The sequence below is a fragment of the Crocuta crocuta genome, unplaced genomic scaffold (assembly GCF_008692635.1).
Source record: "Crocuta crocuta isolate KB4526 unplaced genomic scaffold, BGI_CrCroc_1.0 scaffold323, whole genome shotgun sequence".
NCBI lineage: Eukaryota > Metazoa > Chordata > Mammalia > Carnivora > Hyaenidae > Crocuta > Crocuta crocuta.
The window spans coordinates 394,434-421,608 of record NW_027536465.1 but is presented as its reverse complement, the minus strand read 5'-3'; the positions used below and the strand labels follow the sequence as shown (position 1 = coordinate 421,608).

At 52.8% G+C, this 27,175-nt stretch overlaps 2 protein-coding genes across 2 annotated transcripts; one reads left to right on the top strand and one right to left on the bottom strand.

Moving 5' to 3' along the window:
• Positions 1-1,667: 1,667 nt before the first annotated feature.
• On the bottom strand, positions 1,668-13,366 carry SMTNL1 (smoothelin like 1). Its single transcript, XM_077748928.1, has 8 exons — positions 13,351-13,366; positions 10,378-11,045; positions 9,979-10,111; positions 9,836-9,887; positions 8,013-8,171; positions 7,750-7,864; positions 7,476-7,627; positions 1,668-1,837 (listed from the first exon to the last, which is right to left on the bottom strand). Exons 2-8 carry the CDS (start codon positions 11,041-11,043, stop codon positions 1,693-1,695), a joined length of 1,422 nt encoding a protein of 473 aa, XP_077605054.1. The 5' UTR covers positions 11,044-11,045; positions 13,351-13,366; the 3' UTR covers positions 1,668-1,692.
• A 6,053-nt stretch (positions 13,367-19,419) lies between these two features.
• TIMM10 (translocase of inner mitochondrial membrane 10) lies at positions 19,420-21,572 on the top strand. The gene is made up of 3 exons (XM_077748793.1): positions 19,420-19,512; positions 19,949-20,064; positions 21,286-21,572. Exons 2-3 carry the CDS (start codon positions 19,994-19,996, stop codon positions 21,485-21,487), a joined length of 273 nt encoding a protein of 90 aa, XP_077604919.1. The 5' UTR covers positions 19,420-19,512; positions 19,949-19,993; the 3' UTR covers positions 21,488-21,572.
• Positions 21,573-27,175: the final 5,603 nt, after the last annotated feature.

The following is a 27,175-nucleotide window of genomic DNA, read 5'->3' as shown; positions in this document are numbered from 1 at the left end:
AGTCTGGGGGCCAGGCTTCAAGTTGGGAGGAAGCCCTCCAGCTTCCAGTCCAGGGTGGGGCTGGGGGGGGGTACACAGAAAGCATCTGCTTGTCCACCCATTGAAGTCACAGATTAATTTGGAGCCAGCGGAGTGTTTATGGAGAGGATGATGTGGTTTAATCAGGAGAAGGTGAGGGTTAGCTCCATCTCCCAAAGGTGTGGCCCTCTTCCCAAGTGGGGCTCTCTGGGCTTCGAGCCTCATGTAACCCCAAACACCGTGGACAAAGCTGGCCACACAGAGAGGCTGTCAACATGCTCCCGCTTTACAGATGAGGCAACTTAGGCACAGAGTGCTTCGGTGGGTTGCCAGGTCCGCTCTGCCAATCCGGGCAGAGTCCACACTACCTGCTGCAGTGCCAAACCAGCTGATTTTCGTTTGTGTTTTTCATGAGCTGTTCTCAACTGCACACAAGCTCCAAATGGCTGATTAAGCCAGACAGGATTGTGAGCAGGAAGTTATAAGCAGCTCAGAGGTGCGTCCCTAATGAGCAATAGAAAAGCCAAGCCAACAGAGGGCTTGTGGGAGGGGGCATGGGCTAAATAGGGAAGGGGCGTTAAGGAATCGACTCCTGAAATCATTGTTGCACGATATGCTAACTAACCTGGATGTAAGGTTTTTGAAAAATTAATAAAAAATAAATAAAATAAAAATAAATAGGGGCACCTGGGTGGCTCAGTCCGTCAAGCGGCCGGCTTCAGCTCAGGTCATGATCTCACAGTTTGTGAGTTCAGGCCCCGTGTCAGGCTCTGTGCTAGGAGCTCAGAGCCTGGAGCCTGCTTGGGATTCTGTGTCTCCCTCTCTCTGCACCTCCCCCACTCACTCTCTGTCTCTCAAAAATGAATAAATGTTTTAAAATTTTTTAAATAAATAAAGAAAAGCCAAGCCAAGCCAAAACTTCAGCCCAGGCCCAAGGGATTAACTTAACCTGAAGGAAGGACCTTCAGGGGGCAGTGGGTCGAAGTTGCCGGAAAACTACTACTCACAGGACACAAATGCAAGGTGTCTTTGAGTTGAGGGCATCACCCCAGGCCCCACTAACCTAGTTTGAGATTTCTCGAGAATCTTCTATCCCAGCACCTGTCCTGGAATTCCCTAATCTGGGAGAAGGGTGGAAAGAGGAAAGAGAATTGGGAAAAACACCACCGATGGCTCAAAACATATGAATGCGTTTACTTCTGGCCTCACACATTGAACACTTAATGTGACCGGCACCGGGCAAAGCTTTCTGCTGATTTCATTACCTCGTTTAACCCTCCCAGCACATCCGTGAGATTTGAACTCCTAGTATGCCTGTTCAGATGGTAAAGAGGCTCAGAGAGGCTAAGTCACTGGCCCAAGGTCACACAGCTGCTTAGTGGTGGGACCGAGGCCATCGTACTTTCCCAGATGGTGTCATGGTTGTTGAGAAGATCGTGTCAGGTGAGGAGGCCTGGAGGCCAGGCTTTATTATCCAAGAGTGAGCGAGGTTCTTGGGCTGGGGGGAAGGGTGTAGGGTGCACTGAGGGGCCAGACAAGATTTTACAAAAGTACTTTTAATGCATTTACGACTGGTGCCACCTGCCCTGCTCGAGCTCCAGCACTGTGGCCTCGGGGCCATGGCCGGTCAGCTGGGCATCCTGCCCACCTCCGCCTACCGCGCCAGTCAGCTCCTCACTTTTTCTTGGTCTTCACCAGTCCCTTCTGCACCAGGCTGCGGTACAGCTCCTGGATGTAGGTGTAGACGCACTTGGAGTCAGGCACTGCCAGCCGCACCATGTCATCCACCTCCAGCAGCTGGGCACAATCGGCCAGTTTCCTGAGGGGCAGGGGTAGGGGGCGGTGAGCAGCAGAGCCAAAGCCGAAGGGTGTGGGGCGCAGGGGAAGGGGGCCGCCCAGCAAGGATGAAACCCACAGAACTGTGTGTGTTGGAGCCGGGAGGTCATCTCGGCCAACCATCCCATTGCACGGATGAGATCACTGAGACCCTGACAGTCTGCCCTCAAACATAGCCTGGCCTGATCCCAGAGCCCATGTTTCCAGTGCACTGTGTGTGCTCGTGTGGGAGGAAGACCTCTGGTTTCTAGTCCTACCTTAACCGCCCCCTCGACGCGCTGGCCCGCCTGTGCTCTGAAAGGCCAAGCGCCTCGGTGAGTTTAGAGCACGGAGCCCAGTGCTAGCCAGAGTGCAGCTTGCATCAGCACCGTCCACAAGGTCTGAAGATGCACAGTCTCCTTCATGCAGCCTCTCTGTATTTCCTGAGGACCTACTGTGTGCCAGGCACTCCTGTAGGGAATTCAGCACCGTGCAAAACCCAGACTTCCCCACTCGTGTCACTGACAGTCTCGTGGCAGAAGGCGGGCAATAGTCAAACATGTTGTACATGGTCCATCAGATGATGAGAGGGGCTACGGGGAAATAAGGCAGGGAAGGGAGACGGGATAGGTTCCTATGTCGGGGGTGTTTTTTAATAGGGTGCTCGAGGAAGGCTTCTTAGAATAAATCATGTACATGTCTGAGGGAAGAGGATTCCGGACAGAGGAAACAGCATGTGCAAAGGCCCTGAGGCAGGAGTGCTTCACATGTTTGAGGAACTGCATGGAGTTTAGCAGCAAGTCCTCTTTTTCTAACTTCCCAGCTGCTCTTTGGGACCATGGGCTGCTTCTGGCTTTGCCAAGCCTGATAATCAGAGCAAACCACTGTTGGGGCCTTGGTACCACATGGCACATACTTTATTAGGGTTTCCCCTTGAGTGGTCTCATGCACTCCTCCCCTCCATCCTCAACCAGCAGAAGAGGAGTTGGAGACTGAGCATTTGGGGGGACTTCCTCAAGGTCAAAGTGAGTGGCGCAGCCGGAACTCAACCCTAAGCCTGTCCCTGGCATCCTCGCCCTGAAGCTGGGTCTCGGCAGCCCCAGCCTGCCAAACTGCCATGGGTGCTGACAGCAGGTGAATCCGGGGGCCCAGCGGAAATCCTCTCTTGGGGCTCAGAGACAGTGGGGCTCACACCCAAACTGGGCTGGCCTGAGAGTCGGGGGAGGGGCACAGACTGGAAGATTTCCAGGAAGGGATACACTCCCTGCTACCCAATGCAGGTGAGTCCGGGGTGTGAGTCAGGATGCTGGTCCCCTGCAAGGGAGAAGCATCATTCCTGCGGGCTCTGTGGGAGGCGGGGCCGGGCTCCTTGGGCAGCACAGCTGATGGAGCCCTCTGGGGGCTCGGCCACTGGCTGCTCCCCCTCATCCCAGGATTCCACGGGAATCAGGTGAGTTCTCCAACGGGGGCAGTGGGAGGCGATGGCCGTGGCAGGGGCCCCCTTACTTTGCACACCTAATCTTCACACCAAACCCAAAGAGAAGGTAAGTCAGCTGCCCAGAGCCTCAGCGCTAAGAAGGAAGGGGCAGGGCTCAAACCCGGCAGGTCGACCTCTGCACCCTCCAGCCCCAGGCATCCCCACCAACACCCTTCCCTATCCGGCATCATCACCTGACTGTTCAGTTTGCCTGCCCATGGCTCTGGCTTGGAACCCAGCAGGGCAGCACAGGGGGACAATGACCCACGTCCTGCAGGCCAGGGACACGTGGTTCCTGGTGTTCACTTACAGCTCTCCGTCTCCACTGGGGGTTCACTCGCGTGTCACGCCCTGCGCCCTCCTGTATGAACCTAGGACGTCCAGGGACCCCACTACTGCTCCCCACACTGTAAGACGCTGACTGGATGGAATGAGAGGGGACCCAGGGAGGGCGCTCAGCAGGACACCCGGCGCCTAATCACCCTCAAGTCATGGGGCTTCTCGGCGTCGTTACAGGTGCTTCTGAGCCCAGAGCAGGACGTGGCCTCCTGACCTCCTTGGCTTCCTACCCCAGGGCGCTCACTCCATCCCTGGGCAGGAAAATGTGAACCTGTTAGGGATCTTCTGGAAGATCAAGGCTGGTGGTTTTCCAATTGCATCCTTAGTGCCCTAGGGCACCATACACATGCCTCAGGGAGCATCCTCAGAAGGGTGTTGGGCACGGAGCTGCTGTGCTCCAGAAGCCCCTCTCGACCTAGAAACGTACCCCCCTTGAGTGATGACATTGATGGACCATGAAATCAAAGACATAAGGAAGCTGATGGAGAGAGGGAAATGGTGATGTTAAAGGATTAGAAGCCCCCACAGGGATGCCTGGGTGGCTCAGTCGGTTAAGTCGGTTAAGTGTCCAACTTTGGCTCAGGTCATGATCTCACGGTTTGTGAGTTCAAGCCCCGCGTTGGGCTCTCTGCTGACAGCCTGGAGGCTGGAGCCTGCTTCGGATTCTGTGTCTCCCTCTCTCTTCTACCTCTCTCTCTGTCTCAAAAATAAACATTAAAAAAAAAAAAGTCCCCACAGGGCAAAAAATCTCTTGCAGTGAGAGTGCTAAACGAAGTGAGTTAGAAAGGTGAGGGTTGGGGGCGCCTGGGTAGCTTAGTCGGTTAAGCGTCCGACTTTCGCTTAGGTCATGATCTCGTGGTTCGTGGGTTCGAGCCCCGCATCGGGCTCTGTGCTGACTGCCAGCTCAGAGCTTGGAGCCTATTTCAGAGTCTGTATCTCCCTCTCTCTCTGACCCTCCCCTGCTCACGCTGTCTCTCTCTCCTAGAAATAAATAAAAAAATTTAAAAAAAAAAAAAGAAAGGTGAGGGGTGGGGACAGGTAGAGACCGGAATGTCTGAAACCAAGGTTTTGTAGGTGGTATAGTTATTGCCAGAAACTCGTAACCATGAGCAGGTGGCTGAGGAGAAGAGGGATGACCTCAAATAAGCATGAAGCCAGAGGGTGGTAGTGGTTTGTGTTAATGGGTCACGTGGTCCAATGTCAGCCAGGCTGTGGACAACTGTCATTTGGGTTAGGACACGCTTTGCACCTTCTCTGCCTGTTTAATTACATACATGTTACAGCTGCAAACGTCAAGCTCTATGAATGAGATCGTGCTTGAAGCAATATCTAAGTTTCATAAGGAAAGTGTTATTTAGTTAAATGAAAGTTTTTAATAAAGAAAAAGAAAAAGGTCCCCTTTAATCTGTTTTATATGTTGGGCATTCACTTAATCTTTTGCGTGAAGAATCTACTGGAAAAGAAAGACCCCATTTGAAAAGCACAGCTCAGGGGCACCTGGTGGCTCAGTTGGTTAAGTGTCCAACTCTGGATCTCGGCTCGGGCCATGATCTCATGGTTCACGAGATGTAGCCCCACGGAGGGTTCTGTGCTGACAGCGCAGAGCCTGCTTGGGATTCTCCCTCTTCCTTTCTCTCTGCCCCTCCTCTGCTCACATTCTTTCTCTGTCTCTCAAAATAAATAAACTTAAAAATATATTTAAAAATAAAAAAGAGAGAGAGGGGCCCCTGGGTGACTCAGTCGGTTAAGTGTTTGACTTCGGCTCAGGTCATGATCTCACAGTTCGTGGGTTCGAGACCCAGGTCTGGCTCTGTGCTGACACCTCAGAGCCTGGAGCCTGCTTCTGATTCTATGTCGCCCTCTCTCTCTGCCCCTCCCCCGCTCACGCTCTATCTCACTCTGTCTCTCAAAAATAAATAAATGTAAAAAAAGAAAAAAAGAAAAAGAAAAGCACAGCTCAGCCTCACTCTTCCCATTTTGCCCACAGGGACACGCAGGCCCAGAGGTGGGAACGTTGCTTCCCCGGGACTTCCCGGCCGGTTGGCGGCCAGGTCTGGGCTAGACCCGAGGGCTCAGCGTTCCAGACCAAGGTGTTTGCTAATGTCCCTTGTGACCTATGTCCTGTCCCAGGGCTTTGGAGGTGCCCTCATTGCCTTCCGGGGCGTCAGAGTTGCCCTTATTGGTGACATTCTCTGCAGAGTCTGTTTCTACCAGGTGGCTCAGAGCCTCTCCCTGGGGCCAGGCAGAAGGGGGTCCTGGCATGGCTCCTTGGGAACCCTGAGGCCATCAGGGTGTGTTCAAGCCTCCCTGGTAGGAAGACACAGCAGCTCTGGCTGAGGCTGGCTTTGATGCTTCCGTGGTGGGAGCATCCCTCCCTTCCACCGTCACCCAGCAACCCACGTCTTTGCCTGTCAGGTCCTTCCTTGGGCCACCCTGTTCCTCACCCCCCTTCTGCTTCTCCAACACCACCCCCTTTCTCCATCCCACCACCCACCCCTGGCGTCCCGCCATGTGGGCCTCAGCAATAAATCTCCCTCCAGATTCCAAAGCGATTAATAATGATCATAAGAAACTGTGATGTCGGGGCACCTGAGTGGCTCAGTCGGTAAACGTCCGACGGGCTCAGGTCATGATTTCACGGTTCGTGGGTTCGAGCCCCGCATGGGGCTCTGTGCTGACAGCTAGCTCAGATCCTGGAGCCTGTTTCAGATTCTGTATCTCCCTCTCTCTGTGACCCTCCCCTGCTCACGCTGTCTCTATCTCTCTCTCAAAAATAAATGAAACATTAAAAAAATAAAAAGAAACTGTGAAGTCATTCATCACAATAGAGGAACAACAGCTAAGATTCTTTTTTGAAGGGTTTGCTGTGGGCGAGGCACTGTTATACTTTCCTTATTTACTCAGTTCTCACACTAATCCTGCGACACAGGAAATGCTGTGCCCATTTTAAAGATGAGAGTGTGAAGGCTCAGAGAGGTACAGGAGCCTGTCCAAGGTCACACAGTTAACAAATGGCAGAGTCAGACTGTGGCCCCAAATCTCTGCAACCTGCCTGTCTAAAACAGCAGGCCAGCTTCTCCTCTCTTTCTTACCCCGCCTGCATTTTCTTTAGGGTGCCTATCTCTGCCCCCCGCATTCTATTTCACATGGACTGTGTGTTCATGATCTGTCTCTCCCTTCCAAATGTAAGCCATAGCGGGGGCGCCTGGGTGGCTCCGTCAATTGTCGATTAGTGTTCAACTTTAGCTCCAGTCATGATCTCATGATTCGTGGGTTCGAGCCCTGCATCAGGCTCTGCTCTGACTGACAGCTCAGAGCCTGGAGCCTGCTTCAGATTTTGTGTCTCCTTCTCTTTCTGCCCCTTCCCCGCTCACAATCTGTCTCTCAAAAATAAATAAATGAAAAAAATTTTTTAGGGGCGCCTGGGTGGCTCAGTTGGTTAAACGTCCGACTTCGGCTCAGGTCATGATCTCACAATTCGTGGGATCGAGGCCTGCATCCGGCTCTGTGCTGACAGCTCAGAGACTGGAGCCTGCTTCAGATTCTGTGTCTCCCTCTTTCTCTGCCCCTCCTCTGCTCACGCTCTCAAAAATAAATAAATGCTAAAAAAAATTTTTTTTAAAATATTTTTTAGAACGTAAGCTACAGCAAACAGGGATTTTGCCAAGTTCACCTACTCCTATGCCCTGAAACTGTCCCTGTCCCTGGCGATGGGAGAGTGTTGGGTTCACGAACAGCCTCCATCTGACCACCTCCCCCACCCCTGCGAATGCATCCTGAGCGCCCTTCCCCCCCACCCCCAGCCCTGCAGCACGCTGCGGCTTACTCAGCGGTGGAGAAGGCCAGGGTGAAGTTGTGTCGGCGCTGCGTGGGCTCCAGGGCGGCATAGTCGAAGGCATCGGGGAAAAACTTGTGGATGAGGGCGCAGAAGGCCATGCCGCTGCTCCAGCTGGAGGAGAAGTTCTGGATGTCCACGTGCTGTGGGGGAGGGGGCCGAGCAGTCCTCAGTGAGCCTGGACGCCGCCTTCGGGCCGCACCGCGTGGACTGGCCGCCCTCGGGAAGGGTCCCCAGCCCCACGCCGCCCCTGGTCCGTGCCCACCTCATAGTTTCTTGTCATGGCCCGGCACCACTCCAAGAGCATGTTCTTGACACTGCCAATGGCTGCCCCGGCGGCCTTCGTGTTTCGGAACAGGGCCGTGGGGCCCGAGGCTGCCCTGCAGGGGAGGGGTGGGATGGGCAAGGCCCTGCCTCGGGAGGTCCCATCAGGGAGGAGCCCCAGCCCCAGGTATCAGTCCCCCCAGGTCGGCCGGGGCTTCCCCTGCGGGGTTCCTGGGGGAAAGCCCGGCACGGCCTGCGCCCTACCCGCCAAACTTGTCCACGATGGCTTTGCGGTTCTGTGCGCGGGGCCCCCGGGGCCGGACAGGGGCTGACACCCTGCGCTCTGGTGCCTTCTCTTTCTTCTTCTCCTGTGAGGGAGGGGGCTCCGTGGGACTCTGGGGCGCATCGCTTGGTGAAGACTCACTGTGGGGACGGCAGAGAGAAGTGTGAGGAGGGCTGGGAGCAGCCATTACAGGGGACCGGGCAGGGGACTGGCTAGGGTGGGCGGTCCCTGCAGTCAAGAAAGGCCTAGGAAACTGAGGCCCCCACTCCCTGCACCTTTTCTCAGTGCCCAGCACTGGGAGGAGGTCAGTGAGGCTCACTGTAACCTTGGGGAGCACATGGTCTGGTGAGATGTGTGGGCAGAACTGAGCTAAGTGTGAGGTCTGACCTGAGTTTGAATCCTGGGTTTGCGTCTTATTTGCTGTGTGATCTTGGGACTGTTATGTCACTTCTCTGAGCCTCAGCGACCTCATCCGTAAACTGGGGACGAGAAGAACTGCCTGACAAGGTGGCTCTAAGGCTTGAGACTGAGGGGGTGTGTAGAGCACCCAGCTGTGGCTGCCGCCTCCCTGTCCCAGTGCTCAGAGAACATTGACCCGTTACCTTTCCCTACGAAAGAGACACGGAGATGAATTTCAGGTCAAAATAAAGGAAGCTTCTTCTGAGTTAAGTTATGTGATGGTGAAAAGAAGGCTCTCACTTTATCCAGCACCTGCTGGGTACCCGGCACTGTGCTAAGTTCTTTATACATTTTATTTTTTTAAGTGTATTTATTTATTTTGAGAGAGACAGAGACAGTGCAAGTGGGGGAGGGGCAGAGAGTGAGGGAGAGAGAGAGAGAATCTCAAGCAGTCTCCATGCTGCCAGCGCAGAGCCTGATATGGGGCTTGAATTCACGGAACTGTGAGGTCGTGACCTGAGCCGAAACCAAATGTCGGTGCCCCTCCGAGTGAGGCAGCCAGACGCCTCTGTACATTTTCTTTTAAACTAATCCCTGCACTGAGCCGGGGGCTCGAACTCATGATCCCAAGATCAAGAGTTGCATGCTCTACTGAATGAGCCAGGCGGGTGCCCCAAGTGCTTTGTACATTTTATGTCACATAAGCCCCACAGTAATCCTTGGAGGTAGGCATGGGCACAGTGCCCACTTGGCAGATGAGAAAAGTGACAAAACCAAGGTCACACGGTTGGTAAGTGGCATAGTCATGGTCTGAACTCAGGCTTTCTGCTCAGGTTCTGTGGGTAGTGCTGGCACCACGGGAAGTGCTGAGTGACAAAACAAAGAGCCCCGTGAAGATGGGTCATGGACACCGGTCAAGGACGCCAAGGTGGAGGCTTTCACAGTGGAGTGGGAGCGAGCGGACCAGGCGTGCTGCACGCTCCCGTGCTCCCTTCGCTCCCATCCTCAGGCTCCTTTGGTTTCGTGGGCTCTGCCCTGGGATAGGGGGCCAGAAGCCAGGAATCCTGGAGTATCTCAAGATCAGGCCCCAGGAGGGGCACCTGGGTGGCTTGGTCGGCTGTGTGTCCGACTTCGGCTCAGGTCATGATCTCACGATTTGTAGGTTCAAGCCCCGTGTCCGACTCTGTGCTGACAGCTAGCTCAGAGCCTGGAGCCTGATTTCAGATTGTGTCTCCCTCTCTCTCTGACCCTCCCCTGCTCACGCTACCTCTCTCTCTCTCTCTCAGAAATTTAAAAAAAAAAATCAAGATCAGGCCCCAGGAGACCCAGGCCCAGGCGACGGTAGACTTGGAAGGGAGCAAGCGGTAGAGGGACTAGGAGCTGGGACCCCAGAATTCGACATTACCTGGTGGAAGGACTGGTCTGTCCCGAAGCTGCGGAGTCTGGAGTCACCCCACCTGGAGGGACGGAAGTGGGGAGAGAAGCTGGAGTGCCTGCACCATGTGGTCTGCACGCCCCCTCCGGGTGGCTCCCTGGACTCACCCTCACCAGGGCTGAGGCCACTGCCCTCCTCCGTGGGGCTCTCGAGCCATTCCTCGGGGGAGCTGGGAACCACTCCTGCTCCTTCCTCCGACTCTCTCTCTGCACCCTGGTCCTGCTCTTGCTCGGGACCCCCTGACTCCTGGAACGAACATGAACTGTGTGGGCTCGTGGGCCCACAAGCACCTGCCCAAAGCTTTGTGAGGACTGCAGAAAGATCCAGAAGGCAGCTTGGTGCCACAGGGCTGTGTCCCCCACCCCGGGGCTCTTGATGTCACTGGGAAGACTGGATCTTCCCTAAGGAATAACAACAGGCTGGGGCTGAGGCGGGGGCTGGCTTCCTGAGGTGCCGGGGGCTCCAGAACACTGTGGGGGCCTCCTCCCCCTCCTCAACTTTGCCTCACTCACCGCCTCCTTCCCGTCAGCCTTGGCCTCCGCCTCTTCCATAGCAGCTTTCTCCTGAGAGTCTGTCCCGGCCTCTGGGGCATCGGCTTTCTCTTGACTTTCCGCTGCAGGCTCTTCTGTCTGGTTGCTCTCCTCCTGAGAGGCCGCTGTGGCCTCCTCCTTCCCATCAGCCTCCTCGGCTCCAGCCTCGGCCTCCGGCTCCCCAGTGGCCTGCTTGGGCTCAGCCTCGGCCTCCTCGTTCACACGGGCTTCCTCCCCAGATTCAGGCGTGGCCTGCTCCTCCTCAGCCGACGGCTTCTCAGAGGCCAGCGTGGCCTCCTTGGGGTCCAGTTGGGTCTCTTCCTTCCCATCAGCCATCTCGTGAGGAGCCACCATGACTTCTTCCTTCCCACCATCTTCCTTGTGAAGTTCAGCCTCCCCTTTGGATTCCACCTTGGCCTCATCCAGCCCGTTTGCTGCCCCCTGAAGTTCAGCGGAAGTGCTCTCCTCGGCTGGTGCTCTTTCCTGCCTTCCGGCCCCATCCGGAGGCCCCTCTTTGAGGGTCCTCTCCACTGTGGCTCTTCCCTCCTCTTCAGCAGAGGCTCCGCCTCCCTGTGTCACTGGGGCCTCTGTGGCTGGGGAGACACTGGTCCCATCCTTGGAGGACGGCTCCCCTTCCTTCTGCTCCATCTCTGAAAAGTGGAGACAAGCAGACCTGGTCATGCCCATTGCTGTGTGAGGTGAGGCCTCGGAAAGCGCTGACCCGGGGGTCTGGAGGCCTGGTGTTCCGTTTTGGGTCCTCCACAGCCTGGGCTTGTGACATGAGCAAGACATGACATTTTTCGTGATAAAATGAAGGGGTAACAGTGCTGCTTCCCCAAAGGCGCGGTGATGGGCCACATTGACTTGACATTGGATGGTGTTTACCTAACAGCCCTCTGCGGGCCGTGGCTTAGGCTTTAGAGAACATTAGATCACGTAATGCCTTTTCAATGGTTTTGCCTCTTTCTGATGAAGGCTGTGAGAGGGTTACAGTGTGGCCGGCATCTGGGACACCTGTGCAGCAGAGGCTAGTCTCCCATCTTAATGGAGCCCAAGGCAGGCGGGAGCACACAGACAGCATTTAGTAGTACTGCCCTGTTTCCACTGTACTTATTTCTACAGTTACTTTCTATTTCTGGCCAGTGATATTGAGTTTCCATTTCCAATAGGGGAGATAAGGTTGCTTTTAAAAATACATTTATTGGATTTAAAAATAAGTTAATTCAAAGGAAGGCATTCAGGGTACAGATGTGGCTTAGTTCCGGGGGTGGTGTAAAAACGCCCCAAATCTGGGAAGACCTGGGCCGGCTGGTGTCTGGGGCTCAGCCCAGTTGCCCCTGTGGTCCTCAGGAAGAGTTTATTTTGGCAAAGAATAGACACGTACTCTTCCTAACCTCTGCCAGAGACATCTGAGCCTCTGACTGCCAGGGACAAGTCAGGGGAGAGGGACATTATGACACCTTAATGTGGGGTTTCCTGTCCAAGTACTGTAACTACCGTAGGGTCTACAGAAACAGGTGGGTGGGGGGACAGGGCCAGCTTGCTCATCCCCCTGCCCTTCTTGGGTGTCTGTTTACAAAGAAAACAAGCCTCAGATAGCGTTCAGGGAATGACTCAGGCGGTGAGAGAAGTAGGCGCTCGTGTCACTGGCTAAAAATACTTCCTGCCTTCTGCAACGCCACCATTCTAGGTGACAGTACCCGGGGCACCTGGGCAGTTGGGACAGAGGCAGGGAGACAGGTGGACTGGCGACAGGGCCCTGTTCCCGCCACCCACTCGGGTCTTACTGCCCCCAGTCCAGCGTCCTGGGGTCCATGGATGCGGTGCCCCCACCGGTTTCCGAGGGGCGCAGATTTGCAAAGTTTGCAAAGATGCTCACACTGTCCTCCAACTGCACCCCCCTCCTCCCGCCAGAGCCCCTTCACGGTCCAGCAGCCCCAGCAAAGGATGAACTGGGATCCAACCAGCAGGATGGGATGCGTTTCAGCAGGGAGCCAGGAGGCCCGGGAGCTGGCTTCGCCGCATCTCCTGGTCGCCCACTCTGAGACCTCAACAGACCCTTTCCTTCTCAAGTGCTCGGTTTTCACCGCCAAAGATAAGATTCATCTAGATCAGGTTTTCCAAACTGTTCTGTGGAAAACTAGGGTCTCCTAAGACATTAATAGGGGTTGGGGTTGGGCAGGCGGGTGTAGCCTCTGGCTGAAGTTGTTCCAGAAATGGCCTACTCTTTACCCTTTTAGAAATACACACCTTCTTTAGTGCCTAAGTGGATTCTAGATACCCCCTTACTTTGGGGCGGCTGGGTGGCTCTGTTGGTTAAGCGTCCAATTTTATTTTCTTCTTATTTTTTTTTCAAAGTAGGCTCCACGCCCAATGTGGGGCTTGAACGCATAACCCTGAGATCAAGGGTCATGCGTTCTATGGACTGAGTTAGCTGGGTAGGTGTCCGGAGGGGAGCACTCAGCACACATCAGCTCGTAAGGTCCTGACCCCTTCATGAGGGCATTTAATTTTTTTATGTCTTTTTTTTTATTTTTGAGAGAGAGAGACGGACAGACAGACAGCGCATGAGTGGGGGAGGGGCAGAGAGAGAGGGAGCCACAGGATCGGAAGCAGGCTCCAGGCTCTGAGCTGTCAGCACAGAACCCGACTCGGGACTCGAACCCACGGACTGTGAGATCGTGACCTGAGCCAAAGTCAGATGCCTAACTGACTGAGCCACCCAGGCGCCCCCATGAGGGCATTTAGTTGGTAAGACAAGGCAGGGGGAATAGAATACCAGGAAGATGCTCACAAGCCCCTTTTACGCCTCAAAGCGCGGTGGTGCTTGGCCGAGGCATAGTGGAGGGTGACAGCCATCTTTCCTTTTTCTAACTGTCTCACACTGTGGGGGAGTGGGGGAGGGAAGGACGGGCAGGTGTACACACACACACACACACACACACACACACACGCCTCCGCCGTCCTGCGTGTTCACCACCTTGGCTTTCCGCCCCGCAGGCTTGTCATAAATAGATAAGGAGTGAAGAAACTCGGGACGTGAGAAGCCAGGATAGCGCCCTTCAGCCCCGACACGAACGATTCTGTAGCAGCTTGACAGCTGACACTGCGGTGCCTGGCTCCACCTCACTCATTCCTCGCTCTAGCCCTTTGGGGGTAGGTGTCACTGGCCCCATTTTACAGACTGGACATTGGAGGCTCGCGGGGTTGAAGTCCCCTGAAGTCACAGGACAATTTAGTGGTCCTGCCGTCTCTAGAATCCAGGTCTCCTGACAGCCAGCCCGGTGCTTCTGCCAGGGATGCCCCTCCCACGAGCGCCCCAGCCAGGGGCCTGGAGTGAGCGGCACCCCACTGGTGGGCGAGGGCAGTGGCTGTGACGGTGCTGCTGTCTCTCCCTCTGCCATTCACGGCAGGGCCTCTCCTCCCCCCCCCTCCTCTTCCCCAGTCCTCCCTCCCCAGGAAGCCTACAGTTTGTATTGTAGACAGCTCCCTTTCCCTCTCCCGGTTTCTCTTGGTCGACTGGGCGAGAAAGAACCCAGGAGCTCGAGTTCCAAGCTCCAAATAGTGTAGACGACACTTGATGGCTCTGTTCCTACGTCTGCCAAACCCGTGCCTCCCAATCTGCCTTCTGGTGGTCCTGAGGCTGCCACCATCCCCCACCCCAGCCAGGGACCCTCCCTCGGAGAGTCTGCTTAGAGAGGCTGCCTCCCACCGCAGCCGGCCTGGACCCCCAAGGCCCTCTGTGCCCCTGTCGGGGCCTCCCTGTGGATGGCCACCTGTGGGCCGCTCTGTGGGTGATCTGTAGTTGCCCAACACCCTAGGGCAGGGTCCCTGACCTCTGGCTTCTACAGAGAGCCGACAAAGAGGTGGAGAGGATTAGCAAAGAGCCTGGATTTCTCCAACTCTGGGGCTCTGCGGAGAGGCTCCAGGCCTCGGAAGGTGGGAGACAGGGTGGGCGGCTGCAGCGGCCACTCAGAACCGGCTGGGGCTTCTCCTACCTGTGTGGCCTCCGCCTGGGGGCTTGGAGCTGTCTCCTCCCTCCAGCTGAGCGGCCTCACTCCCAGGGCTGCCTTTAGCCCCAGCCCCGTGGCNCCTGGGACCCAAGGAGAGCATTGTTTACCACCCTGTTGGTACAACACTTCCCCCCGGCCTAGGAGGCTCAGATTTCCCGTGAAGATTTGACAGGTGGCACCTTTCAATCACAGCGCGTCTTTCCTGCCCTGACCCCTGCGGCGTCCATCCTGTGGCCACCTTTCTTCCCAGCGTACTTGCCTCGCCCTGGTCACCCCGCAGACCGTCCGCAGGCCCATGTGGAATAAGGCCACCAGCCCTCTGGCCTCGCCGGCCAGTCCAGACCCCAGGCTAGGCCTCCCCTGTTCCCTTTGCCCCCCACCCCCACTCCCACCCCATGTTCCTTTAAATACTCCTTTACTTCGGAAGGAAACAGCTGCTGAGGGGTCGGCTGTGGAGGCGCCTAACGGGACAGCTGCCCACAGTGGGGTGTCTCAGGGGCTCACACTGCACAGAGGGGTGGGAGGAGGGGCGAACAGGTGAGGAGGGATGATGACGGCCCAGGCTGATGGACCGCTGGGCTTGGAGTCTAGAAAATACAGGACTGAGTTCTGTTTTAAGCTGAAGCGATGGGCCCATAGGAGGCTCTGAACACATTTTTGTACTGAATTGGGATTTTGCTCAGAAAAACCGATGTGTCCTGTGATGTAAGAGAGGTACCACCCTGGGAGAACATGTGCAGAGCGGGTCCGCGTGGCTGATGAAGCCGGGGGCTCCCCGCAACCCCCTCCCCCAGCCCCTTCCACCCTGGCCTCCTTTCTGTCCTTGAGTAAATTAATTCCTCTCTACACTCAGGGCTGTCGCCTTTTTGCTTCTGCCCTTTGCGAGACTGTTCATCCTTCCCATGTTGCTCTCAGCTCAAAGTCTGTTTCCTCAGAGAGCCTCAGTTCCTCACCATCATGTCAGCCTGTTTCATTTCCTTCATGATATTTCCTGGTATCCAGAATTGGTTTATTTATTTCCTTATTACCTGACTCTCACTGGAGTAAGCCCATGAAGGCAGGGACATTATCTGCCCGGCTCATGGCTGTGTACCCGGGCTCTAGCAAATTGCCTGGTTCACATGAGGTGCTCAATAAGTATATATTGAATAAATAAATAAGTTAATAGAAGGTCATGGGAGGGGGAGGGGGCCATCCCGTGGGACTTAGAGGCCGCTGTAAGGCTGTTGGCTTTTGCTCTGTGATTGGAAGCCAGTGGTCCCTTTCAGGTTGCGGAGGGACACGATCTGACTTTAGTTTTTGACAAGATGACTCAGGTTGCTGTTTTGAGAACAGACGGGGGTGGGGGTGGGGTGCAGGAACTGAGGTGGGGACATTACTGCAGTAACCCAGGTGCGGGATGGTGGTGGCCGGGACAGGATGGACAGCACTGGAGTTGAGGGGAAGTGGTGAGGAAGGGGAATAGTGGGTCACAGTGACCAAGCCTCGGGCAGCTCGATCTCTGAGCCAACAGAATAACCATTCTGCTGGAGCCATTGACGTTCTAACTCTCTCATCTCTTACTCATCTCAAAGGAGTCCACCCAGGCTGTCTTTGTATTGTCCACACTGCTCATGAGTGGTCAGGGCCCATATAAGATTCCGGGTGACAACCCAGCACCCCTTCTGTTGGGGCTGAGGTCTCATCTAAGAGGACGATACTCTTCCGCGGTGAGTAACAAATACACAGCTCCCTTCTGGGAGGCTGGGGGGCTCAGAAGGGGTGGAACACGGGAGAGTGAGAGGCCACATCTTCAGCGTGGTGCTGACAGAGGTCAGCAACTGTAGACGATGTATCTGTATTCTAAAGAGATCTTGGAAGGCTGGGGCTGTATAAACTATTTTTTTAAGTTTATTTATTTTGAGAGGGGGGCATGAGTTGGGGGGAGCAGAGAGAGAGGGAGAGAGAGAGAGAATCCCAAGCAGGCTCCACACTGTCAGCAAAGAGCCCGATGTGGGGGTTGAACTCACAAAGCATGAGACCATGATCTGAGCTGAAATCAAGAGTCGGATGCTTAACCGACTGAGTGACCCAGGTGCCCCAATAGTACAGAGGAAGTACTGAAGGTTAAATCTTACATAACTGTATGCAAATCAAAGCCAGGAAGTTGACACTGGAACAATGGTGTGTATAGTTCTATGACATCTTATCACATGTTTAGATTTGTGTGAACACTTCCAAGATCAGGATGCATAGCCATTCCATCATCACAAAGACTTCCCTTGTGTTACCCTTTTAATGGCACCCACACACACACCCATCCTACCCTGGGCAACCATTAATCTCTCTGTCTATAATTCTATCATTTTGAGGATATTATTTAAATGGAATCATATGGTATATAACCTTTTGTGACACCTAAAAAAAAAAAAATCCCATCAAGGAAGCAGATGACTCTTGTAAGAACCCATCTCCTTTTCCTGTGCAATTTCTTAATAGTCCATAATACGTTGGCTGTATTATCAAAAGCAAAAACCAGCACAACACGTGTCCACTAAAATATACGTGCAATGTTCACAGAAACATTGTCATAACAGCCCCAAATTGGAAACAACTCAAAAGTCAGTCAACAGTTAAATGGATAGATGAATTGTAGCTTATTCATACAAGCAAACACTAGACAGCAATAAAAAAAATGAATAACAGATACACACCACAATGTGGGTGAAATCTTATGGACACAACACTGAGCTAAAGAAGTCAGGCACAAACCAGAAAATAATGTGTAACTCCATTCACATGAGGTTCAAGAGTGGGCAACAGAAGTCAGAATAGGGCATCTGGGTGGTTCAGTTGGTTAAGCGTCCAACTCTTGGTTTCGGCTCGGGTCATGATCTCACAATTTGTGGGACTGTGTCCCATGTCTGTCTATGCTGACAGTGTGGAGCCTGCTTGGGATTCTCTCACTCACTCTCTGCCCCCAGCCCTAGCCGCCGTCTCTCAAAATAAATAAATAAAACATTAAAAAAAAAAGAAGTCGGAATAGTGGTTAACTTTGGGAGCGGGGGTATTGTCTGGGAAGGAACATAATTTTTTTTGAGAAAGAGAGAGAGAACACATGTGGGAGAGGGGCAGAGGGAGAGAGAGAGAGAGAGAGAGAGAGTCCCAAGCAGGCTCCATACCCAGCTCGGAGCCCCACATGGGGCTTTCTCAGGACTGTAAGATCATGATCTGAGCTAAAATTAAGAGTGGGATGCTTAGGAGCACCTGGGTGGCTTAGTCAATTAAACGTCCGACTTCCGCTCAGGTCATGATCTCACGGTTTATGAATTTGAGCCCCGCGTAGGGCTCTGTGCTGAAGGCTCAGAGCCTGGAGCCTGCTTCAGATACTGTGTCTCCCCCTCTCTCTGACCCTCCCCTGCTCATGCTCTGTCTCTCAATAATAAATAAACATTTAAAAAATAAAAATAAATAAATAAAAAAGAGTGGGATGCTTAGTTGACTGGGCCATCCAGGTGCCCCCATAAGATAACTTTTGAGGGTGTTGGAAATTTACTGTAGTTTGATCTGAGCGGTGGTCATAAGAATGAGTATGTACAGGGTGCCTGAGTAGCTCAGAGGGTTGAGCGTCTGACTTTGGGTCAGGTCATGATCTCACAGTGGAGTTCAAGCCCCGCACTGGGCCTCCATGCTGACACATAGAGCCTGCTTGGGATTCTCTCTCTCCCTCTCTCTGCCCCTCCCGCTTACAAGAGCTCTCTCTCTCTCAAAATAAACAAACTTAAAAATATACATGTATTTTAAAATTAGGCTTCAGTTAAAAAATTAAGCTTACGTTTCCTATACTTTAGTAATTTTACTGTATAAACGTTATACCTTAATTTTATTTAGGAAAAATTTTAAGTTCTCCACCCAACACAGGGCTCGAATTCACCATGGGGTGGAGGTGTCAAGAGTCACATCCTCTACTAGCTGAACCAGCCAGGGGCACCCGTTTTACTTTCATTTTAACGTATAGGGGCACAGAGTTTGAGAAATATGAATCCTTACAGCAGAAATGAGGGCCGGTGTTTAAAATCTTGACTTTCTGGGGGGAATCTGGGAGCGACCAACCATATCGCCTCCAGTCCATCTTCTCCAGTGGGCAGTGTGTGCTTGCACCATTAATTTGCATCTTCTAAATTTCGTTTACTGGAAAATCCCTTGAAAACACCAAAGGATGAGGGTAGGGTTTTGTTGTGAGAGTGCAGATCGAGGAACACATGAACCCTGGAGAGATTTAGAGTTCACAATACCTTCCTCCTCCCTTGCTCAGATACACTAGGTTAGCTCCAGCCCAAATTGTTCCTATTCATCTCTTTATGGCCCAGGGCGTCTAACAGAAGTTGCACAAAACAGACCGTATTCACGTCTCATCTTTCTGTGAGCAGGAACCCTGCGATTCCAGAGAACTCTTAGGACCTACACGCAGCTGTATTCCCACAGTCCCTTGGAGCGCGGGTTCTCAAATCTGGCTGCACAAAGAAATCACCGGAGGAACTGAAACATTTACTGATGCCTGGATCCTATTCCCAGGAGTTCTGATTTAATTGGTATGAAGTGAGGCATGGGCATCGGGGCCTTTTAAAGCGTTCCAGGGGACCTTAACGTGCAGCACAAACAGAACAACTTTTGGGAGGGCGTCTTCCTTCTCCGCGCCTGTTTTGTGGCTGTGGCGTCAGCCCCCCGGGGGTGGGGGCAAGGTTCGCCGAGGCCGGCCCGGCAGCGCCTTCCACGGCGTAGTTAAATTCAGACCCCTCCGCGATAATCCAAGGGACTTGACCGCCAGGCTGCAGGCGCTCTGCACTCCGCCCAGGCCTCTATGGTGTTTTGGTGTCCTCTCTAGCATTGGCAAGGCGTCTTCGCCTTCAGTCGCGGCCGGCGGCTTCCTCTCTATGGTAGCGGATTTCCCAACGCTACCTCGTTGGTATTTCATTCCGGAAGCGAGTCCGACCAAAGAGGCGGGACTTCCCTCCCGGAAGTGACCCACGTGCTTCCGCTTTAGCCTGCCTTGTTGCACGGTGAGATTCTGGTGTTTGCTGCAAGTTGGGGACGCCGCGGGCGTTGAGAGTGGCCCCAGGCTGTGGTAAGTGACCTCTCGCCTCAAGGTGACCCTGATGATGACGCCGCCATTTCAGAGGTGCAGGTCCTGGACCGGGACCTGTGTGCCCTAGCTCCGCGGGTGATCGGAATCCCTGGGGCCTGGAGGTTCAGGCCCGCGGTTTAGTGTTTCTTTCCGGGGTCCCCATCTTCTCCTGGATAGAAGTGACCACGAGGGGCTGGGCGTCAGGGCTCCAGGGCTAGATTTCCAGTCCTTCCATTGATGCGCTGTGTGACCTTGGGCTGGGCAGTGTTCCCTTTCTAGGGCTCAGTTTCCACATCTGTGAGGTGGGGTGGTTGAACTCACTGAGGACTGTGGCTCCCGCCCACCCGATGTCCTGTGATTACTCCGCGTCCTCTATCCCCCTGGGATGGGAAACTGAATGGGAGGGGTGGGTGCTGACGGTGATTTCTGCCCCCAGGACTAGGAGGCCAGAAGGAGATCTCTTCCACGGTGCAGGGCTGCGATGGATCCGCTCAGGGCCCAGCAGCTGGCTGCGGAGCTGGAGGTAGAGATGATGGCTGATATGTACAACAGGTAAGAGCCAACCGTGCGTTAGCTTGTCTTTGAGGATGATTCTGGGTTACCCTTTCTCAAGAGTACCTTAATGAGGGGAGGGTACCCACCCCCACTTATGCTCCTCATAGTTGAGGGCTAATGCAGACGCAGAACGGGGTCACTAGAACGAGTGGGACATTTAGATTGGGATGCAGATGGTGAGGAAGGAGCTGAGCAGGAAGGACAGTTAAAGCTTTGATTAGGTTCCAGGAGCGGTTGAGCACTGCCCTTTTGACACGCAGTATATTGCCCACTTAGCAGTGAGCATTTCTTAAGCTCTTTCTCCACCTCAGGTACCTGCTGAGCATTTTACACACTTTAATCTGTTTTAATCTTCAAAAACGATCCACTGGGTTAATTCTAAATGTCCCATTGTATGGCGAAGACCTTGAAGCTTCTGGAGGGTAAATAACTTTCTCAGGGTTCATAGTTGGTCAATAGCAATGTCAGGACTAGCAAGTACCTCCGTCTGACTCCAAACTAGTGCCCACAGCCATAGGGCAAATTTGGGAACAAACTAACTCCCACCCAGCACCACTATGATGGCCTTGGGTGAATCACTTGGATTGTGTGACTGGTGGTTCTCCCATAAAGTGGAGATAATGATAGTACCTACCTCACAGAGACATTGTCAGTGTTAAATGAAGAAATGTATGACAGGCTCTAAATATTGAGCCCGAACGGTAGAAAGCAATCCACATAGGTTTGCTGTTTTTATCGGCTTAAGCTCCCTAATGTTTTCTCTTGATGGTTTATCTTGGAGCCCTATATTAGAATGCTTTCAAATATCATAAATAATTTTAAAATGTAGGCTGCGAGGTCAGATTGCATGGGTTCATACCCAAGCTCTGTTGGATTCGGAGGCTCTCCATGCCTTAATTTCCTTATCTGTAAAATGGGGATAGGGATAGTGCCTACCTCATAGGGTTATTGTGAGGACTGCATAACTGTCTGTGTCAAGCACTTAGCATGATGCCTGGAACATGGCCAGTGCTCAACTAAGGGTTCCTATATAATTCGTTGTAAACATGGGCTCAAATGAGGTGAGGGCTTTCAACATTCCGAGATGGTCGCTATGCAAACTGAGGATTTATGCTGCCTTCTTGGGAGGTGCGATCAGCATAGTGGGGAGGAATGGTGGAGAGTTGCTGGTGTGCCTCAGGATGTCGCCGACCTGATCTTGCCCTTGCTTCCCCCCAGAATGACCAGTGCCTGCCACCGGAAGTGCGTGCCTCCCCACTACAAGGAAGCAGAGCTGTCCAAGGGCGAGTCTGTGTGCCTGGACCGCTGTGTCTCCAAGTACCTGGACATCCACGAGCGGATGGGCAAAAAGTTGACAGAGTTGTCTATGCAGGATGAAGAGCTGATGAAGCGGGTGCAGCAGAGCTCTGGCCCCGTGTGAGGCCCCAGGCAGTATACACCCGGAAGTGCTCCCTGCCCCTTCCCACTTGTCTAATAAAAGTGCCCTGTTGGGTGTCATCTGTGAAGACTGCCAGGCCTAGGCTCCCTGTGGCGAGCCTCCAGTAGCCCAGGGTATGGTAGAGCTCTCTCCCGGGTAAAGAGGGGACATTTGTCACACTGGGATGGGACTGTGTATGTCCGTGTATGTGTGTCTGTATGTATATATATATACGTATACATTAAAATGGGTTTGTTGACATTTACTCTATGTAGAGCAGTGTGGCCGGCACTCGGGGGTAGAGGCAGCAGACACAGCCTCTAGCAGCAGAGGGGGTCCAGCGTGGTGTTTAAAAGTACAGGCTGGTTCAATGTTTTAGTTTTCTACCACAGGTCAGCCGCTTGCTCTGTGACCCTGAACATGTCCCTCCACTGTGCGTAGCTTCCTCGTGTGTCAAATGGGGAGAATCATAGGGCTTTTGGGGAGATTAAATGATTTACTCTGTGTACAGCTTTCAGAATAAGGACTAGGGCATAGGAAGCGCTCAGTAAATATTAACCATATACATGTATTTAACAGCTTAAAATTTAAGTGGATCAGGCAGGCATTTTTCCAGTCGTAAAGGAATATTTCGAGGAGCGAGTGAACAGGAAATGGGGTTTGAGAAGGAAGTAGCCGACCCCTTGGTTCTTTTTTTTTTTTCCAATGTTTATTTTTGAGAGAGAGACACAGAGCATGAGTGGGGGAGGGGCAGAGAGAGAGAGGAAGACACAGGATCCGAAGCAGGCTCCAGGCTCTGAGCTGTCAGCACAGAGCCAGATATGAGGCTCACACCCACGAACTGTGAGATCATCAGCTGAGCTGAAGTCGGACACCTAACCGATTGAGCCACCCAGGTGCCCCGCCAACTCCTGGGTTGTAAATGGCAGTATCGGAACATGTGAAGGGACCCGCTTCGGGTGTGATGTGAGTGATGCAGGGAGGGGCCTGGGTGAAGGCCACTGCCATTTGTGGCTCCCCTGGGTCAGAAGCCACACTCCTCACCCCTCACTGGCTATCTGACATGGCTCTTTCCGCCCTCTTTCTGTGCTGCCCTAACGGTGCCTGTGACTGTCCTGGCAGATGCCCTCAGGAGCATTAACAGTGTTGTGAGAGGCAGGCACAGGTTCTTAGTAGGTTCTGCTCCAGTGCCCTTGTGCAGTTATTTCCTCGCGACAAAGCATGGTTAAGGTTGGCAAAGTAGATGGGGCGCCTGGGTGGCTCATTTGGTTAAGCTCAGGTCATGATCTCATGGTTCGTGAGTTTGAGCCCCGCATTGGGCTCTGTGCTGACAGCTCAGAGCCTGGAGCCTGCTTCAGATTCTGTGTCTCCCCTTCTCTCTGCTCCTCCACTCATTCTCTTTCCTCTGAAAGATGAATAAATATTTAAAAAAAAAAAAAAGGTTGGCAAAGTTGGCAAAGTAGAAGTTGCTGAGGATCACAGAGCTGGGAAATTGCTATGACCCTCGGGGACAGGCTAACCACGTGTGGAGTGACTGGCCCCAAATCTGATGCACGGCCTAGAGACCTGCTCCTGTCCCACCTCTTTGGTTGCACTGACATCCTTAGCTGGCGTCGTGGACCATGAAGGAAGACAAAAGACACAGAAGGGAAAGTCCTGGGATTCTTTTAGGGATAGAATGCGTACGTGCAAATAAAATGCCTCCAAGGAAACAAAACAATCGGACCTAATACACTCACCAGGGCTCAGGGGTCCCATGGGGCTGCGGAGGCCCAGAGGTGGTGACCCAGAGGTCACAGAGGAGCGGTCACATGGAGGTCAGGGCCGACTGCTGCACTTTGCGGTCTCCCTGAGGAGACCAGTGCCTCGACATCCTGTCCTGAGTGCCCCAAAGAACCGTGCGGCTTTCAGAACGTGTGGGTCACTCCAGGTGGGATTTTGGTTGCGGCCAATGCCGCTGTGTGTAACCTCCCCAGGCTTCTGGGCAGAGAGTAAAGGAAGCAAAAGAGGCAGTGAGTTTGGGGCTTAAAAGTGCAGGCCGTCTGGGGTGAAGTTTTCTAGACGTGTGATCATGGGTGAGTCATTTACGTGCTGTGTGCCTGTTTGTTAACTCCCTCCACAAAACCGTGATGGCGCCTGCCTCACTGAGTTAGGAAAATGAATCATGTTAAGAACTAAAACACTTAAGAAAGTGTCTGCCTCTGTCACATCAAGGACTCGATGTTAGCTTTTTTGTTTGTTGCTAAGCCTGGTGTAAGAAAACACAATAGACCCTGGGAAAACTTCAAAACCATGTCCATCCACCTCAGTGGCCTACCGGAGGTGAAGACTTTTTTCTAGGTGCTGAAGTGCAAGCTTTGGCCGACAGGTGGCGCTGTCTACCCGCAGGATCCACACCGCCGCGGACGGTATCACCTACGCCTCTTCTGTGCCCGGCGCTGTGCTTGGGAGAGGGGAGCCAGGAGCAAGGCAGATCTTGTGCTTGCCCTCAGGTTGAGCGAAGAACATCAAAAATTCTGATAGCGCATAGCAGGGACATCACAAAGAGTGGTAGCGAAGAGGTTCCAGCCAGAGGGAATGGTACTTAACAAAGACTTTGAAGTGGTAGAAGATGCGGAGTGTTCCAGAAGCAGCTTCAGCGGGCCTGGGGCGCTGAGTGTGAAGGGAGGTAGTAGGAAGAGATGAGACGGGGGTGCTGGGCAGGCACAGCTCCGTAAGAGCCTGAGAAGCTGCGTCAAGGAGTTTGGATTTTCTCCTACTAAGGGCATCAGCAGACTGTTGAAGGATGTAAACCCTGGCAGTGAAAGTGGCAGATTGGCAGGCATTTCAGAGGCTCTCTCCTGGGTGGGAGGTGGAAGATGATGGTAGATCATGGATTAGAGGGAGAGGTGCCAGGGAGCCAGTAAAGATAGCTAGTGAGTGGCAGTGGTGTGTTAGTAAGTCTACTATTTCAGTTAATCCTTATAACAACCAGAAGCAGGTACAGTTCTCATTTCGTTGACTTTCTCTTTTTTTAATGTTTATTTTTGAGATAGAGAGAGAGCATGAGCAGGAGACACAGAATCGGAGAGAGGGAGACACAGAATCGGAAGCAGGCTCCAGTCTCTGAGCTGACAGCACAGAGTCCCACAGGGAGCTTGAACCCATGAGCCGTAAGCTCATGACCTGAGCTGAAGTCTGAGGCTCAACTGACTGAGCCACCCAGGTGTCCCCGGTTATTCTCATTTTCTAGATGAAGAAGCTGAAGTCCGAAAAGTTAGTAACTTGCCAAAGGTCGTAAAACAAGTGACAGAGTCAGGATCCCAGCTTCTTCAGCTAACAGAGCCCACTTTTAACCACCCCTCTGGGACTAGGGAGGAGGAATGCTCCCTAAAGAGATACAGGTCAGCAATTTCGTATTTCACTCAACAATATTGACCGTTGCCTGCTATGCGCAAAGAGCTGTAGGGCACCTGAGCGGCTCAGTCGGTTAAGTGTCTGACTTCGGCTCAGGTCATGATCTCACAGTCTGTGGGTTCAAGCCCTACATCGGGCTCTGTGCTGACAGCTCAGAGCCTGGAGCCTGCTTTAGATTCTGTGTCTCCCTCTCTCTCTGACCCTCCCCTGCTCACACTGTCTCTCTCTCTCAGAAACAAATAAAACATTAAAATTAAAAAAAAAAAAAGCTATAGAAAGTGTCCAGAGTGAATTTGCTTGGTCCTTGCCCTCGTGACCTGGTGGGGGATGTAGGGAGGGGTCAGAAGGGTGGGGACAGAAGAGAGGTAACACACATACAAAGGGTGGGAAGATGGGTTAGGCTCCTTCTGCCATAGAGAAGAGTCAGAAACTCCTGATTTTCATGTATTTTTGCTAGATTATCACAGTTTTAAAATCAGGAAATGTCTCATGAAAGTCTGGACTTGGCCTTCTTTTGAAAGTTTAGAAGCCCTCACAAGTCAGCCTACATACATTCCGGCTTGGTGGCAATCTGCTGGAGGGTGAGCAGCAAAGCTCCCACCACTAACTTCTTCCCTTCTCATCATCTGCTTGACCCATAGGCATCTGGTCTGTGCCTTCTCTGGGTTTTCAGATGAGCCAGATGGCAGATGAGAAAACACATAAATATTCTGGAATAGGCAGGCTCTACGATGGCCTTGGCTGCTGCTATTCATTTCTGGGGCAATCTGCTCCCCTTGAGTGTGCACCAGACCTAGGGACTTGCTTCTAACAAACAGCACAGCAGAGGTGACAGGATGCCATTTCAGAGGTTATGGTACAAAAGATCGCAGTGGCCATTTTGTTCTCTCTCCTCTTGGTTACTGTGATGAAGCAAGCTTCATCTTGTAGCTGTCCCTGTGAAGAGCCTATGTGGTAAGGAACAGAGGGCAGCCTCCAGCTGGAGAGAAACTGAATCCTGCCGACAACCACGCAAGTGAGCTCAGAAGCAGGTGCTTCTCCAGTTGAGCTTTCAGATGACCACAGCCCTGGCTGATCCTTCACAGCTTTGTGAAAGTCTCTGAAGCAGAGGACCCCTCTAAGCTGCACCCTGACTCCTGACCTAGAGAAACCAAGATAATAAATGTTTTGAGCCATTAAATGTCGGGATAACTTGTTATGTAGCAATAGCTAACCAATACATGTACAGTTCTCACAACTATTACAATTTGTCTGAGACTATGTTCTTTCTATACCTATACCTAGCATGGGCCAGACACCATTCCAGGCATTTGGGATACATCAGTGAACAAAATAGATGAAGATCTTTGCCCTCTTAGAACCTGTATCCTAGGGGACAGTTTTGCATAGTAGAAGTCTGGGTTGGCAATGCTGTTTTGATGGAGAGGGTCTTTTTTTTTACTGGTTTTTAAAAAATGTTTTTTATTTATTCTTAAGAGAGACAGAGACCGAGCATGAGTTGAGGAGGGCCACAGAGAGAGGGAGACACAGAATCAGAAGCAGGCTCCAGCCTCTGAGCTGTCAGCACAGAGCCTGAGACGGGGCTCAAACCCACGAACCGTGAGATCATGACCTGAGCCGAAGCTGACACTTAACTGACCGAGCCTCTCAGACGCCCTGATGGAAGGAGTCTTCAGCTCCTGGAGGACAGTTCTTTTTTAATGTTTATTTATTTTTTGAGAGAGAGAGAGCGCGTGTGCCAGGGAGGGGCAGAGAGAGAGGGAGAGAGAATCCCAAGCAGGCTTCACGCTGTCAGTGCAGAGCCCAATACAGGGCTTGATCTCACAAATCCTGAGATCATAACCTGAATTGAAGTCAAGAGTTGGACGCTTAACTGACTGAACCACGTAAGCACCCCTCCCGGGGGAAGGTTCTTAACTTCTTCCAGGTCTTGGACCCCCAGGAAACTCCAACAGAAGCCATCGTTCTTTAGAAAAATGTAGATGCACACAGAATTTTGCATACAATTTGAGGGATCATCATAAAAAGTTTCACGGGCTGACCTGAAGGGAGTGTTGTGACAAGCATTGTGTTAAGTGCTGGGGCAAAGGGAAAGATAAAAAATTAAATGAGGAGACAGTAAAACCAGTCACTTTTGCAGTTGTGAGAAGCGTGGAGCTGTGAGGCTGTATAAAGGAACGTGCCCCCAAGTCTGGGTGCCCAGAGAAGGCTGTCTTCCAGAAGGTGATGGTAAGTGAGATTTGAAGGAAGAGTAGGCATTTGCCAGGCTGGGGGGGGGCGGGGGAAGGGCGGGCA

Bases quoted from the DNA above. Each gene is read 5' to 3' on its own strand.
- TIMM10 (XM_077748793.1), top strand. From the start codon at position 19,994: ATGGATCCGCTCAGGGCCCAGCAGCTGGCTGCGGAGCTGGAGGTAGAG. The intron at 20,065-21,285 runs GTAAGAGCCAAC...GCTTCCCCCCAG, and splicing joins ATGGCTGATATGTACAACAG to AATGACCAGTGCCTGCCACC.
- SMTNL1 (XM_077748928.1), bottom strand. From the start codon at position 11,043: ATGGAGCAGAAGGAAGGGGAGCCGTCCTCCAAGGATGGGACCAGTGTC. The intron at 9,888-9,978 runs GTGAGGGTGAGT...CCGTCCCTCCAG, and splicing joins GGGCAGTGGCCTCAGCCCTG to GTGGGGTGACTCCAGACTCC. The intron at 7,865-8,012 runs GTAGGGCGCAGG...CCTCCCCTGCAG, and splicing joins ATCGTGGACAAGTTTGGCGG to GGCAGCCTCGGGCCCCACGG.